This window comes from Bombina bombina, chromosome 2, assembly GCF_027579735.1.
Source record: "Bombina bombina isolate aBomBom1 chromosome 2, aBomBom1.pri, whole genome shotgun sequence".
Lineage (NCBI taxonomy): Eukaryota > Metazoa > Chordata > Amphibia > Anura > Bombinatoridae > Bombina > Bombina bombina.
In genome coordinates, this window is record NC_069500.1 from 1438797326 (window position 1) to 1438811327 (window position 14002).

General features: G+C 46.9%; 1 protein-coding gene across 2 annotated transcripts in view; it reads right to left on the reverse strand.

The window, feature by feature from the left end:
- Positions 1-341: 341 nt before the first annotated feature.
- LOC128650447 (rho-related BTB domain-containing protein 2) overlaps positions 342-14002 on the reverse strand; it is a 315002-nt gene continuing 301341 nt past the window's right edge. For both annotated transcript variants that reach the window (XM_053704389.1, XM_053704391.1), the window contains one exon: positions 342-4444. In XM_053704389.1, the coding sequence (XP_053560364.1) occupies positions 4281-4444 (164 nt within the window). In that variant the 3' untranslated portion in view covers positions 342-4280. The remainder of the gene's footprint in view (positions 4445-14002) is intronic.

The window sequence follows — 14002 nt, forward strand, 5'->3', positions numbered from 1 at the left end:
CGTCTGTAGGCAAATGTAACAATGATGTGGCAATTAGTGTGCATCTGTAGACAAAGAGCGATGATGTGGCAGCTGGGGCACTTCTTTAGACAAACAATGATGTGGCAGCTGGGGCGCATCTGTAGATAAACATAGCTACAGCTGAAACAATGTGGCAGAACAGTAAAGCTACATAAAACTTAATGAAATGATGTTTGGGAAGCAACGGCATGCTAAGTACAGACAGCAGCTGGGGCACAACTGGAGGCAGCAGATGTATATTTCTTTCTTTCACTGAAATATCCCCTCAAGTGAACTTTATTACCCACATTTCTCTCTTATTAAATAAGAACACACCAGGCTGCTCATACAAAAGATTTATTAAACAAACAAGTCAGTGGCTGTAGTACACACAGCTGAAGTATACAAATGTTATATCAGTTTACAAAATCTTTATTACAAACAGCCCTTGGATGTAGGAACACCTTCCGTGTGGAATTCCCAAGGACCCTGCAAGTCTCTCCAGCAAACACTACCCCCCTATGATCTGCATGTACATAGGGCTTGCCCCATAGTCTCATAATACTTTTGCCATTTTCAGGTGTGCCATTGCCCTGAAAAGCTACTCCAATACAAGGCAGTCACATTTCCTTGGGTAGGAGGGAAAATGCTGGAGAACCCAAGCTTGGCCACAGAAGGTTTCCTAGCTTTTTGTTTCTGCGTTAACACTGTTAATTGGGATAAGACCTCTAATTTAGCTCAAAATACTGTTAAAAAGGCACCAAAAGGTTATAAGGTTTGATTTGGGATAAAGTTGTGCTGTAAACATTAGCAACTGAGGTGAGTGGCTTGGCTAGAGACTGTGGCTGTTTTTGTAACTAAACTACAAGGTTACACCACAAAATAACAGGGACTTGCTGTGGAGGCTTAAGGTGTAAAGGGTGCAGTCGTATGATGGACACCATAATACAAAGGGAAGATTGGCACCTGCTATCTGAATGCCATAGAGTGTCTGTCTGTACAAAGCATTCTATATAATGATTAGGAGTATCTTTATACACTACCCTAAAGTAATACTGAAACCAATGTCACACCCATGTGATAATGATACATTGAGGAACTAGTAGGGTATATGGTGCAAAAAAAACTCTCATGAAAGTTTGTAGGATCCAACTCATACTTAAGTAAAGATGCCCTGAAGACATTTCCATACTCCAGGAAGCACAATACAAATACATAACTGCTGCTCTCCTTCTAGGTCTACAATCAGCTCTTCATTCTCTTTTCACAAAAATGAAAATATTGACTGGAGAAATTATCCTAGGCTAGAAAATAAATGTGTCAGGGTAGTCCTTCATCTATTATAATATATATCAAACATCTGTAATGCTAAATTGTAACTAGGAGCCAAATAACAAATAAATATTTCTAGTTCCCAATTTTTATTTAACAATCTGTAATGCTAAGTGTAAAGCTTGTTCCTGCCGCACCATCCTAGTGTTATAGCTGTAAGTTCAGTGCCAAAGTGATGAATGAAAGTCAAAGCCAGGAAAAAATGCTGGTCTTACAAAGAACCATCTGCATGACCTAAAGCTGTCCATGAAACATACTGACACACAGGCATTGTGTTAGGGAGACGCTGTAGTTGCACAACTGGTCCACTGAACCAGCTAAGTATCTGACCAAGGATACAGCAACAATGTTAAAGAAAACATAATTCACCATAAGAGAGGACTTGGTGACTTAGTTTGGCGGCCATTTTCGGCTGCTAACAAACTATCATTATTTAAAAGTTTTATGTACTTCTTTGCAAAATGCTTGTCTGGTATGTAACAATAAGTAATAAAGATTAAGCATTTGGTCTAAACTGTCCCTTTAGTAATGAACCTCTCTTGCTCGGTATAAGAGGAGAATAACCTGCATTATTCACTCTCATATAAAAATGGTAACAAGCAAACTTAGAACGGCACTCAAAGCTAAGAAACAAAAAAGCATTTACAACTGCTGGGGCACACATATACAACAAACCAATCAATAAATATTAAGTAAACTCTCCTGAATCATGCAGCTAGAATAAACCTCAAACAGAAACATAACTATGGCCTGAGTCAAACTGTCAACAGAGGGAAAACTGAATATTCAGGACCCACAGCATCATGGGGGTAAGATGGTGTCAGATCTGCTCTGGCAGAAGAGTTTGTTATTTTGGGGGGGAAGTAAATCCTTGATTACATTTTGATCCGTATAGCAAATGTCCATCCTATGTCAGGGTGGTTTTTACCCTGCTCTGAGGAAGAAGAGGACCAAAATCATACTATAAAACGATACACGAGTGGGAAGAAATAATAAAATACAATGAAAACACAGCAAGCTCAGTATCTGTATCCATAGTCACTTATATAAAATGAAGCAAGTGCTCTGATTAATGATGCAGACACTGGCTAACTGCTATAATGAATGCACAGCTCTGTGTAAGAATCTCAGCAACGAGAACCAAAGAAAAAGACTGTTTAAGAAAATATCCTTTAAAAGGTAAAGTCCCAGTGTACAGGTCACAAAGCAAAGCTGAAACCCCAACATACATACTACCTAATGGCATAAGAAATGATAATGGCCATGCAAATGGATGAAGTGTGAAATAAGAAAAGAAAGAATAAGGGGCTAATAGCACTCACACCTACCTATGAAGTATACACTAAACCCATTACCCCATAAAAAGCTGTATGTCACTCCCCTGTTTCCTGGCCAATAACAGTTGTGGAAATAGTGTAAAATGAATGGTTCATTTTACACTATTTCCACAACATTGAGAAAGGCCGCGGAACGTCCGAAACGCGTCTGTTGTACATTTAACCGTAATTGTCACTCCTGACATATAAAGCCAACACTTCCTGATATCGGCCAGGAAACAGGGGAGTGACAAACGGCTTTTTATGGGGTATGGGTTTAGTGCGTTGAGTACAGAGTCTTCTCTGATTTTAATCTATTCCAATTAAAGTTTCATTTTATGTGTATACTTCATAGGTAGGTGTGAGTGCTATTAGCCCCTTATTCTTTCTTTCTTTCCTTATTTCACAGTTTAATTTAAAGGGGCAGCACCGGTACCTTATTTGGGGTTCCTTTTCCTACTTAACTCGTATTACTTACGGAGTGAAAGTGATATTGTTGTCCTATTAAATGGATGAAGTGTCCCATTCCTCCAGCTTGTTGGCACTTCCAGGGACCTGTGAAATTATCATACTATATAGTATAACGAGAAGGGAACAAAGCGCACACACAGCACGTGCCTATTACTACTACTACTTCTGTAGAGGGGCTGACGGTGTCACTGCTCACCGCTATGAGATACATTTAGCGCTCGGTGTCAGGTGGTGTCGGGTGAATAAAACAACTCTAGGTTACAGAGCTATTAACCTCTAATCCAGATGAAAAATACGTCTGTTTTTCCTTTGTAATCATCACTTTCTTTACTATTTCCTGCATGAAGATATTGGGGATTATTCCGGTAATTGGCTTTCTCTCCAACACTTCTCTAGTGCGTCAGTTTTCAGGATCTATGGTGTGTACCCCATAAACCAATTATGAAGGTCAGTTACATTGTTATGTATAATGGTGCAAGGTATTCCTATAACCTAACAAATCTTAATAATGTGCATGTAGTTAATATTCTATACACAGAGACCATAAACCCATAAGCTCACTCACTGTATGAAAATCTACAGGTTGTGCTTTACTTCCTATGTTATCTAATGGTTCTGATTCACTAAGGTGAGACCTCTCATTCTTTGTGAATTTGCTCTAGATTAACAACTGATGTCTCTATGTAAAAGGCCACAGTAGTTTCCTCTGTGGCTGGTAATATGTTCTGTTTGCCTTGTTAGTAGACACCCCAGATGATTTTGTACCCATACTGACCCTTGACAGTTGCACTCCCTGTTACTGGCACAGTCTTCCTTTAACAACCCCCTCCCCCCACCACCAGGTAGGCATGCAAACATTGCTAAGTGTCCGTCACCAGCCTAAAGCAGTAGAATGAGCTAGAACGTGCACACAATAGTATAATGTAACCATATCACCCAGTAAGTGCCAGAGCAGCACAGCAAACTGCAGCCGATTAGTGCAATTTAACACAATCCTCAGGATATCAGGCAACCACAAAGTGAGGGATAATCACTGAGCACTGAATAATACTGAGTATCTTAATCTGTAATCAAACTCAGCCAGGATCTAGGCCCATCTTCTGGCAGCACAGAGCCAGGCAACAGAAGACAGAGGAAGGCACCTACAGACAAGTGCTGGGCTCAGGATACAGATGAGTGCCAAAAACACCACTTGCTTTTACTGTGCTGCTTGCGCAAAAGCTCTTCCTCTCGCTCTCGTTCCTTCTTACATCGCAGATAGCGATCTTCCTCCTTCAGATACCACACGGGTGGCCAGCGGAAACGCTCAAAGTGACTCTTGTTTTCTGGGGAGAGAAAAAAAAAGAAAAGTGAGCTACTAGATGCATACCCAAGTACAGCAATCAAACAGAGCACCCACGTCTATAGTCATGTGCATCACCCACAAATGTATACAACACACACGCACCTCATGAGTGCACACATATATGTACAAATCCATGCCTCTTACAGGCACGCACAAGCTCATGCACAGGCACACATATATACCCTTTCTTTTATTGTTGCCAGAACAAAAGGTAGTAAATCTCAGGAACCTGCCATAATCCCATAGAATAGTGATATGTAGATCAAGTCAATGGTAGACAAACTGACCTTCCTGTACTAAAGGAAGTATAGTGTAAATTGTCTAAATCTTGAAAGTTGGAATTTATTTAGGGTTTGTGATCCAAGGCCAAAAGGCACCTTTTTTCTTTGGTACTATGAAAAGTAAAGAAGAGAACCCTAGTCAATTACCAAATACAGAACTGAAGCATTGTTTCCAAAACCTTTACACAAGCCAGAAAGGCTTTGGCCTTTGAGGAATTTCAAGGCACTAGAGACAGAAAGTAATCTTCCTAGAGAAGGGTTTGAGCGAAACCCCAAGGGTCTCGAAACAATATCTCCCAGGCCTTCTGAAAAAGGTTCACACTACCCCCTACTACAGACCTTGAGTTGGGAGTAGGCTTCTAAATTTGTTTAGACTTAGACAAAAAAAGAGATGAGCTTTCCTTCTAAAGGGGAGGAGAGTCCACGGCTTCATTCATTACTTTTGGGAATAAAGAACCTGGCCACCAGGAGGAGGCAAAGACACCCCAGCCAAAGGCTTAAATACCTCCCCCACTCACCTCATCCCCAGTCATTCTTTGCCTTTCGTCACAGGAGGTTGGCAGAGAAGTGCCGAAGATTCAGAGTAGTCTTATGGAGGGTAGTACTCTTCGTACTGGAATTTTAAGTAGTCCTGTCAGCCTCTCAGTGAGAGCCTGGGTGAGAGTTAGAGTCCGGAGATGCAGGGAGAGTCTTTCTGTGAAACCATCCTGACTCATTAACAGCTCCACAAGCAATCAGTGTTGGTGAGCTTCGCTGCCTGCTTTCTGCACTCAGGTCCATGTCAGGAGCGATGCTTCTACCTGTCACACTTGAAGGGCCGTGTTCCTGTTCCACGGCATAGATTCTGGTAAGATAGTTTCATTTTTTATTACATAATGATAACAAAGAAAACAGGATCACAGTGTGGTGCCTTTTATCTTATAGAATCAAGGGTTAATATTCCTAGTAAGGGGATCTTTGAACAGGGGGGTTTATACATGATATTGTGTTATTGCTGCGTTATGTGCGAGATGAGGCTCTGGCAATGGTGGGACTTTCAGTTTGACTTCCGGGAGTATTTGCGCAGCCGGTTTTGGCACATTTTCTCCTTAGTGCAGGGGCGGTCCTGCGAGGCATCCCATGTTACCGGGTGTGGCGGTCTCCACTTCCTCTGTTGATCAGCGGCGCAGGAGACAAAGCGGTTTCTGTAGTCCGGGTCATAGGAGGTGGTGAATGCCCCGGCCATTGGAGGTATAAAGGTGCCTGTTTATTAAGCTAATTTAATCCATAATACAAATGCAAGCTATGGAGGACTCTGACGCGTTAGAGGGTACTCCCTCTTTAACAAGTCTCATTCCTGTATTTATTGTGAGGAGGTTCTTGTAGATCAGCTTGCTCAATTATGTTCCACATGCCTTGATAAAGTTGCGACATCTAAAAATAAAGGGATGTCTAGTACTACTGAGCTGTCCACCTCTGAGGGTTCCCCATCCTATGAGGTGCGTTCGCTGCTTTCGTCTCAGAGTGCACATGCAGCGCCCCAGGGTCCAACCATTACTCCTACGGGAGAGATTTGTTGGCCGTCAGATTTTGCGGATCAACTGCAAACGGCGGTATCGAAAGTGATCCATGCCTTACCACGTTCTGCTAAGCGCAAGCGCAGGGCGTATCATAGCGGCCCGGCCCAGGGGTTGTCTACGCCTATGGAAATATCAGAGGCGTTATTCGATGACGAGGCCCACTCCGACTCTTCGGAGGAGGATCCTTCTGGGTCGGAGTCCGTGTCATCGCAACCTCCGGCTGTGGAGGAGCCTGACTTTAGGTTTAGGATAGAGAATGTGCGCTTTTTGCTGAAACAAGTGCTTGCTACTCTGGAGGTTCCGGAACCAAAGCTTCCGGAGGAACCTTCGATTCCTAAGCTTGATAAGGTATACGAGGACAGGGTGGTGCCTCAGACCTTCCCGGTTCCTGTTAAGATGGCTAATATTATTAAGAATGAATGGGAGCGATTAGGTTCTTCCTTTTCCCTTTCTTCTTCCTTTAAGAAACTGTTCCCCATTCCAGACTCTCAGCTTGAGCTGTGGAGGACTGTCCCTAAGGTGGATGGTGCTATTTCCACGCTTGCGAAGTGGACAACTATTCCTCTCGAGAATAGTTTGTCGTTTAAAGAGCTCATGGATAAAAAGTTGGAAAACATGTTAAGAAAAAGGTTTCAGCACACAGGTTTTGTTTTTTAACCGGCAGCGGCTGTATCTGCGGTTTCTGGAGCTGCGACATATTGGTGTGAATCCCTGTGAGATATGGTTTAAAGGGAGACTTCCATCGACGAGATACAGGATAAGATTAAGGTGTTGAAGGTCGACAATTCTTTAATTTGTGACTTCAATATGCTAATTATTCGCCTGAACGCAAAGATTTCCGGATTATCCGTTTTAGCTCGCAGGGCTCTGTGGGTAAAATCTTGGTCTGCGAACATGCGCTCTAAGTCGAGCCTGTTGTCCCTGCCTTTTAAAGGAAAGATTCTGTTTGGTCCAGGATTGGATTCGATCATATCCACGGTTATGGGAGGCAAGGGAGCTTTCCTACCGCAGGATAAGAAGGCTAAGCCTAAAGGATCTATTTTCTGTCCCTTTCGTGCAGACAAGGCCCAGTGCCAGCAGCCCGCCACAAAAGTGGATCAGTCCAAGAAAACTTGGAAGCCTGCTCAATCTTGAACAAGTCCAAGCAGAACAAGAAGCCCCCAGAGACAAAATCGGCATGAAGGGGCGGCCCCCGACCGGTCTTCGGACCAAGTAGGGGGCAGATTGTCTCTCTTCTCCGAAGCCAGCTTGCAGGACGTTCAGAAACCTTGGGTTCTGGAGGTTGTCACCCAGGGTTACAGAATAGGGTTCAGGTCCCATCTCCCCAGGAGCAGATTCCTCCTGTCAAACCTGTCTTTGAGACCGGAAAAGAGAGAGGCCTTTCTAGACTGTGTGAGGGATCTCTCCTCTCTAGGCGTTATCATACCAGTATCCTGAGCAGAAATGGGTCTAGGGTACTATTTAAATCTTTTTGTGGTTCCAAAGAATGGGGGCACGTTCCACTCGATTCTGGACCCTAAAGTGTTTAAACAAGTTTCTGGCTGTTCCATCGTTCAAAATGGAAACAATCAGATCTATTCTGCCCCTAGTTCAAGAGGGGCAGTTCATGACGACAATAGACTTGAAGGATGCTTACCTTCATGTTCCAATTCACAAGGACCACTTTAAATTCCTAAGATTTGCGTTTCTGGACCAACACTTCCAGTTTGTGGCTCTTCCCTTCGGTCTGGCGACAGCCCCAAGAGTCCTCATGAAGGTTCTGGGGGCGCTACTTGCAATGGCCAGATCCAGGGGCATTGCTGTGGCGCCCTATTTGGACGACAACCTAGTCCAGGCGCCGTCGTTCAGCCTTGCAGAGGATCATTCGAGGGCTCTTCTTTTCTTGCTCCAATCTCACGGTTGGAAGATCAACTCAGGAAAGAGTTCCCTGGTTCCCAGCAACAGCAATGAGGGAGGTGTCTCGGATTTTGGAGTGGGCAGAGTCCCACAGCTGCTCGCTCTCAGCAATCCACATTTCAGGTGTGGACAACTGGGAAGCAGACTTTCTCAGCAGGCAATCCTTCCATCCGGGGATATGGTTGTTACAGAAGCATTAGTTATTTTGTTGTGAAGAGCTTATTTCCCAGCAGCAATGCCTGAACCAGCAAGCCAGCGCCTAAGAAGGGCTCCAAGAAAACCGTAACAAGTATCATTTCATAAAGAGTTAACTCTTTTTTTTTCAGCTTTTAGAAACTACTGTCTAATCACCTCTGGAGCCAGACTGCTAATTGATAAGATGAACTTGTAAACTTGTTATCTTAAGTACTGTAATCCTATTGTGGCCTGTCAAAGGACAGTGCTCTCTATCTAAATGTGTGATTGGGGATTTTGTGCTTCCCCCCCTCTCCCCCTGGGACTGCCCTGTGTGCATGTAACCTTAATAAAAAGCAGGCTGGGCATCCCAGTCCTGAGTTCTTGTTTGACCCTCAATCGCAGCGTTGACTCGTTTTTGTGGGCAGAAGGGTATCCTAGCTGTACTGCAGCTAAGGGAGATTATTCTATATTTGCGAGACTCATATAGAATACTATGGAAAGCAGTTTCTCCCCTCTTTAGCAATAGGGATCCAGGCTACTAAGCGGTCCATCTCTCAGCGAGACTAAGGTTAACCGTAACATTTGGTGGCAGCGGTGGGATTTTCCTGGATTTCCTAGGAGAGGTACAGAACGGATGGAGAGCGCTTACGAAAAATTGAAGCGTACAACCCTAAAAGATTTACTTGAAAGCAGAGGGGGGTACGCCAGCAACCGGCCGAGGAGAGAGCTGATCGCAGAATTGACCGAACTGGATCAGAGCTTCACAATGGCGGAAACACCGACCACGATTAGTGACAAAAAAACCAGGATTGTTCGGGAAAGGCTCTCATTATACGGGCCGAACCCCTCCATGGAATTGGTACAGCAGTTGATGGCGGAGGCGGACGAGGATATACGAGAGACTCGAGCCCACGAACTCAACCTAGCGAACGCACACCGCAATGCTGAAGCCCCGCAGGTAATCATCCCTGTCGAAAATGCTGGGAGGCCCAAGATACACTATGCGGCATTTCGACCCTTCTTAGAGAGCGAGACAGGGATTGATGAATATTTGGCGGACTTCGAAAGGCAATGTGCCCTGCACCAGATTCCCAACAGAGAGTGGCCCACGATATTGTCTGGGAAACTATCCGGGCGAGCCCTGGAAGCCTTTCGTACTCTGGGTGCTGAGGAAGTGACACAGTATGAGCTAGTTAAGGAGACACTGTTGCGACGGTACGCTGTAACTCCGGACACGTATCGCCGACAGTTTCGGGGCACGGAAAAGAAGCCTAACGATACCCATATGGAATGGGCGCACCGAATGCGGAGAGCGGCAAATCACTGGCTGAGCGGAAGTAAAGCGGTGACTGGGGAGGAAATTTTACAATTGTTTCTCTTAGAACATTTTTATAATGGCATGGAACAGCAAGTGAAGGAATGGCTGCGAGACAGGCGGCCTTCTACCTTAGAAGAAGCAGCCAAATTGGCCGATGAACATTATGACTCCCGTCTTCACGAACCCATGAACTACCAAGCTCCAGCACGGGTCGAACCCAGAGAGGTTTACCGTGCACCCCCTCGTGCTGAATTCCGAGCCCCGGTGCCCACAGGGCCCGTCCGACACTCAGGACCACCCAATAACAGCTCTGAGCGTCCCAGACCGACTTGCCACCGATGCAAGCAACCAGGGCATTTCATGGCTAGCTGCCCCCTTAATACGCACCAGACACCCAGGAATTACAATTACCCCTCTGGGTCCTATCGTCCGGCCCGGGCCCTCTGTGTTAACCAAGAGGCCCCTATGGCGGGATATGTGGGGCCGCTTCACGAGGCAGACCCTGTATATGCTGCCTCAGATAACCGCCAGCACCATCGGCAGAGGGTATGGCTCGAGGGGCGATCTACTGAGGGATTGCGAGACACAGGGGCTACTATCACGCTGGTACAGAGTCATTTGGTGCCAGAGCACAAGCGATCCGGACAGACTGTGGCCGTTAGAGTGGCGGGGGGGGATGTGTACAAAATTCCAACAGCTAAAGTGCATCTTGATTGGGGAGCGGGAAAGGGGGCTGTGAACGTGGGCCTAATGGATAATTTACCTGCCGAAGTACTACTGGGCAACGGTTTGGGCCCCATGACTTCTGCCTATGCTCCAGTATGCAACAACGAGGCGGACCCAGTGACTACACGGGCCCAAGCCCGGACGGAGCGAGAGCTCTCACCAGTGCGGGAGACACAGGTAAGACCTACCCCGACCTTGCCTGACAGGTTAGGCCCCATACCCTGGGACACCCCAGATGCTTTCGAGGCAGAGTCTAAGACTGACCCGACCTTACAAAAGTACTGGGAACGAGCAGAGACCGGAGGGGGCGGGGCAGATAACGAAACATTCTTATGGGAAAAAGGGAAACTATACCGCTGGACAGAGAAAAGGGGACAGCGTAGGCGACAGCTGGTAGTGCCCCACAAATACCGTCAAGAAATCCTCAAAATAGGCCACGACATCCCCTTAGCAGGCCACCTAGCCGTTACCCGTACCCATACACCGCATTACTCACACGTTCTTTTGGCCAGGGGTGCACGCTGACGTTAGAACTTACTGTAACACCTGCGATGTGTGTCAACGGGTAGGAAGGCGAGGCGATCACCCTAAAGCCCAGCTAGTAAATATGCCCATTGTAGAGGAACCCTTCAGCCGGGTTGCTATTGACCTAGTGGGACCACTGGCTACCCCTAGTCCCTCCGGTAAGCGATACATTCTTACCGTAGTGGACTACGCTACCAGGTACCCAGAGGCTGTCGCCCTATCCAACATACAAGCGGATACGGTAGCGAATGCACTAGTACAGGTGTTCTCCCGGGTAGGATTTCCAAAAGAAAATCCTATCCGACCGAGGCACCCAATTTACGGCTGAATTGACCCAACAACTCTGGCAGGTTTGCAAAATTAAGTCCCTCCTGAGCTCCCCATACCACCCCCAGACGAACGGGCTGTGTGAGAGGTTCAATGGGACCCTCAAGCAAATGCTCAAGACGTTCACTCAGGAATACCGAGACTGGGAACGCTTCCTGCCGCACCTCCTATTTGCTTATCGGGAGGTGCCCCAGGAAACGACAGGGTTCTCTCCCTTCGAGTTGCTCTACGGAAGAAAGGTACGGGGACCCCTAAACCTGATCCGGGAGCACTGGGAGGGAGAGATGGAGGCTGACGGTGTCCCAATTGTGCCATACGTGCTGGAACTCAGGGACCGAATGGAGCAATTAGCCAAATCCGTGCGGGCTAATCTCCAGTTGGCCCAGAGAAGACAGAAAGTATGGTACGATCGGGGGGCCCGAAAGAGAATCTTCACCATAGGACAAAAGGTGTTAGTACTTAAGCCGGTGAAGACAGACAAATTGCAGGCGTCCTGGCAGGGTCCCTACCAGATCGTAGAGAAAAGGGGAGACACCACTTATGTGATAGCTAGCTGCCACGACAACAATCTTAGAAAGACATTCCATGTAAACATGCTCAAGGAATATTTTGAGCGACCAGAGAACGTGACGGCCGTATGTTGTTCCCCTCAGGAAGACCCCGACAGTTTACCCATTCCAGACCTATTAGAAAAGAGCCTCCCCACAGGTATAGTGGCGCAGGTTCAGATAGGGGACCGACTTAGCCCCACTGAAAGGGAGCAGCTCAACCAACTCCTCCAGTCCAAACACCTCACCTTCTCCCCGAAGCCAGGGTACACTACTTTAACCACCCACCAGGTAGATACTCCGGGACAAGCTCCCTTGCGCCAGGCTCCGTACCGAATCCCTGAAGCAGTTAGGACAGGAATGAAGAAGGAGATCGATGAGATGCTCCAGCTCAGGGTAATTGAGCCCTCCGATAGTCCCTGGGCCTCCCCAGTTGTCTTGGTGCCCAAGAAAGATGGGACCACCCGGTTCTGCGTAGACTATCGGAGGCTCAATGAAAAGACCGTGACGGACGCTTACCCTATGCCCAGGGTAGACGAGCTACTCGATCGTATAGCCAGGGGAAATTACCTGACCACTATTGACCTCTGCAAAGGTTACTGGCAGATTCCCCTGGCCCCGGAGGCTATCCCCAAGTCGGCATTCGTCACTCCATTCGGCTTATATCAGTTTAGGGTAATGCCGTTTGGGATGAAGAATGCCCCAGCTACATTCCAGCGCTTGGTGGATAGGCTCCTGGATGGCTTCCAGAGTTTTGCTTGCGCCTACCTGGACGACATAGCGATCCACAGTGAGTCCTGGGAGGACCACTTAGCTCATGTGGGAATGGTTCTGGATCAGATCCGGGCTGCTGGCCTGACTCTGAAGCCAGAAAAATGCCACTTTGGGATGGCCGAGGTACAGTACCTGGGTCACCGGGTGGGGTGTGGAAAGCAGCGACCAGAGCCGGCCAAAATAGAAGCTGTCGCCAATTGGCCCACCCCCATCACTAAGACTCAGGTCCTAGCCTTCCTGGGCACGGCAGGGTACTATAGACGGTTCGTACCAGACTACAGCACACTTGCCAAACCCCTGACTGACTTGACCAAGAAGAACTTACCTCGACAGGTCCTGTGGTCTCCCCACTGTGAAACGGCTTTCCAGGCTCTCAAAAATGCTCTAATTAACGCTCCTGTCTTGGCGGCCCCAGCCCTTAACAAACGTTTTATCGTCCATACAGATGCTTCCATGTTCGGGCTGGGAGCCGTCCTCAGCCAAGTAGGCGAAGATGGAGGGGAGCATCCAGTTGCCTACATCAGCCGGAAGCTCCTGCCCCGCGAAGTCAGCTATGCAGCGGTCGAAAAGGAGTGTTTGGCTTTGGTGTGGGCATTAAAGAAATTGACTCCCTATTTATATGGTCAGGGAGTTCACTCTGGTCACCGACCATAACCCGTTGGTGTGGCTGAACCGGGTCTCTGGAGATAACGGCAGGCTATTACGTTGGAGCTTATCGTTGCAACCCTTCAATTTCACCATTACTTACAGACCTGGGGAAACAGAATGGCAACGCCGACGGGTTGTCCAGACAAACCGACCTCAGCCCCGCATAACCAGCGGTCTGGACAGCCTTAGTCTGCCCCGAAAAGGGGTCAGACCGTGTCTGCCAGAGTGTTCCACAGAAAGGGAGCACTGTTACAGAAGCATTAGTTATTTTGTTGTGAAGAGCTTATTTCCCAGCAGCAATGCCTGAACCAGCAAGCCAGCGCCTAAGAAGGGCTCCAAGAAAAACCGTAACAAGTATCATTTCATAAAGAGTTAACTCTTTTTTTTTCAGCTTTTAGAAACTATTGTCTAATCACCTCTGGAGCCAGACTGCTAATTGATAAGATGAACTTGTAAACTTGTTATCTTAAGTACTGTAATCCTATTGTGGCCTGTCAAAGGACAGTGCTCTCTATCTAAATGTGTGATGGGGGATTTTGTGCTTCCCCCCCTCTCCCCCTGGGACTGCCCTGTGTGCATGTAACCTTAATAAAAAGCAGGCTGGGCATCCCAGTCCTGAGTTCTTGTTTGACCCTCAATCGCAGCGTTGACTCATTTTTGTGGGCAGAAGGGTATCCTAGCTGTACTGCAGCTAAGGGAGATTATTCTATATTTGCGAGACTCATATAGAATACTATGGAAAGCAGTTTCTCCCCTCTT